This window comes from Ammodytes marinus, assembly GCF_949987685.1.
Source record: "Ammodytes marinus genome assembly, chromosome: 24".
Taxonomy (NCBI): domain Eukaryota; kingdom Metazoa; phylum Chordata; class Actinopteri; order Uranoscopiformes; family Ammodytidae; genus Ammodytes; species Ammodytes marinus.
In genome coordinates this window covers 3947404-3950871 of record NC_137228.1, presented here as the reverse complement: position 1 = coordinate 3950871, position 3468 = coordinate 3947404, and the positions used below count along the sequence as shown (strand labels likewise).

Sequence of the window (3468 nt, the reverse complement as noted above, 5' to 3'; positions counted from 1 at the left end):
ACCTGTTGAAACGTCTAAGGTGCCACCGAGGCAAAAGGATGCTGATTGCTCTTGATCGAAATAAAGTGAATTGGGTATTTTTATTTTTTTCTGTAATACTGGCTTTAACAGTAAAAGTAGGAGGAGGAGATGGAGAGCAAACACGCAAAGCCTTCCCTCGGTTTGTTTGACTCCATCTTTATTACTGTCATCACCCGTTGATAGGTTGTCCAGCGCAAACAGTGTCACGCGACGTGCAGCGCTTGCTCTTTACCCAGCAGACCCTGTGGGAAGAACGGGAGACGTCTTCATTCGGACGCTGTCTCAATATACACACACCCCTCTTCCTCTCTCTTCCTATACACACACACACACTTCACCTCTGCCAAACACACACTCTTATGTTTGGGGAACGCACGGACACACACTCTCAGCTACACTTTTGCACACAGTCCCTCCATCCTGCATACACAAAAACACACAACCACACACACACACACACACACACCTTTTGGGGGTAATAAAAAAGCAGATCAGAGTCATTGGCTGCTGACAGGGACTGACAGTGAAAGCTGCTGTTGTTGGAAGGCTGCCGGGGAGATGTTCATTACTCACAAAGCTTGTCGGTTTGGACAGGAGAGGAACAACGGTCTTATTAAGTGGAGACCTGGAGCAGCCGTAGGGGAAACACACACACACACACACACACACACACACACACACACACACACACACAATCACCCACCCACGCGCGCACCCCACACTGGCCCTCCGAGCAAAAGTTTCAAGCGAGTGCCTGGGAGAAGTTAGGGGTTGCTGCCAGAAACAGTTTTGAAAAAGTTTCCGGGGACTGGTGGATTTTATTTTTATTTTTTTTGCTGAGCTCGGGAGTTTGACGCCCAGCTGACAGGCGGACAAAATGGTGACATGACGACAGACATCTCTAGCCCAGGTAAAAAAAAAAGAAAAAAAAAATGAAAAGTCTGCTGTGGAGGAATGTGAGGCCCTTCCTTTCTCACAGGTGCCTTGCGCTGCTGCTTGTGGAATTGATTTGGAGTGTCTGATGTGTCTGTCTGGCTCATTGTATAACTCTGGCAAAGAGGAAGGGATTCAATATTCCCCGACATCGCTGAACCTGAAGCCTTGTTTCCATAGTAACGCCGCTCTCTAAACATAGCCCTCCTGACTTTGGTTCACATCATCACGGCTGAAGAGGAGGAATAGATGCGTGGACAGTGGGCAATAATGTTCAAGACTGGAGGTGATGAAACCATTCGCTTGTGTGTCAGAGCTAGCAAGCAAAGTCTTTGGCTTGTATTTACAGTCCACAGCGCGCTAGAAAGAACACAAGAGGACAAACATGAAACAAGTTGAATATAGGGCTTTTATTTTCACACGGGGGGAGGCGGGGGGGGGGGGGGAGCATTCATCCATCTTGCGAATAAAAAAGAAAAGCAAGATTCACAAGGAGGCACTTGTTGAGGGGCGCCAACGAGGACACCTTTTTTTTTTTTTTTAATCACAAAGCCTCTCCAATTCATCTCCTCGCCTGCTACTTTTCACCAACTTTGCAAAAATATCCTAAAAATAGCGGCATCTCTCTAAACAACCTGCTCCATTTTCAGCCGCGGGGGCGAAAAAAAATTGGGGCCGCCATAAATCAAAAAAACGCCGCACTCGTGACGGTTCGGGGACGAGGGGGGGGAGCGGGGGGGGTTGGATGAATTTGCATTTGATGCAGTCCTCACTGTTTTTAAAAAAAGTAAACAGGACACCACTGATATCAGCGCAAATTAAAAAGGGAGAAGAAAAGTGTAAGGGTTTTCAAAAAAGGAAAGACATCTTTTTATCCTAAACTGTGAGGTTGAATAGCGTTTTCTGATACTTCAATGTGATTTTTTTCAATTCAGGAACCATGATGCATCTTCAGTCTGTGCTGTTTAGAAGTCAAGCCAGGACAGATTGGACTATTTCATTTAGGAAGCCCCTTACTCAGTTCCCTTACATTAGCCTTCCTTAACCCTCCCTAAAACTAAACTAAACCTTACTACAGTATTTCATTTCTTGAAGAAGAACCTGCTTATGTCAGAGGCGACCTTGGAGGCTGCAACACTCTTCTTCATCAGGCTGCGCTCTTTGGCTTGCTGAGCCGTCCTCTGTGGAGGAAAAATGAACAGAAAATGGAAAATGTTGTACGAGTTAAAATGTGTCACTCTACGAATTCGGCAAGAAGTGAGATGAATATATTTGAGCATCTCTAGATGAAAGTGTGGCAGTAAAGGACGCAAGGATCCCCTTATCAGGACACATGTGAAGCGTTCTCGTTCCAAACTGACTTCCCACTCTGTTCGTAAAAAAGGGCTTTTGCGGCGGGAAAATAAAAGCACATTTTTGGGGTTTCACAATGAAAACAATGCGCTCTGACATCAGTGCTGTTTCTTTGGGAAAAAAAATTGTCTGTGAGTGATTATGAAATATTGACTTGGGGGGCGGGGGGGGGGGGGGCTCAAGAGGGAAAATGTTCCCGTGACAGATATACACACGCCTTCCATAAAACAAATGCTATACATCATATGTGTCATGCCCAGCACTCCGTGTGATGTTATTACAGGCAATATAGAGCGTGTGTGAGGGATGGGATGACTTTTGATCAATGTGTTTGACCATGTATCACATTATACTGCCAGTGCATGTGATACTCAACTTGAGTGATGGGGGGGGGGGCTTTCTTTTTATACGGGTGAGGGGGGATAAGGAAGAGGTCCATCCTTCGTGCACTTTTTTAAATGTCGGACAAATTGCTTTTGCCCCTTAAGCCCTGTGTGGATGTAGTGGTGCGGGCGGTTATGGGCGCAGCGGTGCGGAGAGAGTGTGTGTGTTCGGTATGTGTGTGTGTATGTTGGTGTGTGTGTGTGTGAACGTACGGCTTTGTGGCAGACGGTGCACAGTGTCTGCAGGTTGTCCAGAGAGCACTGTCCCCCTCCGCTGTAAACCGGACGGATGTGGTCCACCTGCCAGAAATCCCCCTCCACCGGAGCGCGGATCATTTCATTCAGCTGAAAGAACACACACACACACACACACACACACACACACACACACACACACACACACACACACACACACACACACACACACACACACACACACACACACACACACACACACACACACACACACACACACACACACACACACACACCAAAAACACACACACACACACACACACACACACACACACACCAAAAACACACACACACACACACACACACACACACACACACACACACACACACACACACACACACACACACACACACACACACACACACACACACACACACACCCACACACACACACAAAGAGTTAGTGTTGCGGCATGCCGGCTACCCTCGGGTGTGTTTTTTTCCTTATACCGCTCTTAATGACTGGAAACAAGCTATGATTGCGCTGCCCTCCCCAAACTCATCCATCTATGCTAGAGTTGAT

At 47.0% G+C, this 3468-nt stretch overlaps 1 protein-coding gene across 3 annotated transcripts in view; it reads right to left on the bottom strand.

Moving 5' to 3' along the window:
- Nucleotides 1–1439: 1439 nt before the first annotated feature.
- Nucleotides 1440–3468, bottom strand: part of zranb3 (zinc finger, RAN-binding domain containing 3) — a 75012-nt gene continuing 72983 nt past the window's right edge. For all 3 annotated transcript variants that reach the window (XM_080052757.1, XM_080052758.1, XM_080052759.1), the window contains exons 21-22: nucleotides 2904–3035; nucleotides 1440–2135 (exon numbers count right to left, since the gene is read on the bottom strand). In XM_080052757.1, coding sequence (XP_079908883.1) covers nucleotides 2037–2135; nucleotides 2904–3035 — 231 coding nt within the window. In that variant the 3' untranslated portion in view covers nucleotides 1440–2036. The remainder of the gene's footprint in view (nucleotides 2136–2903; nucleotides 3036–3468) is intronic.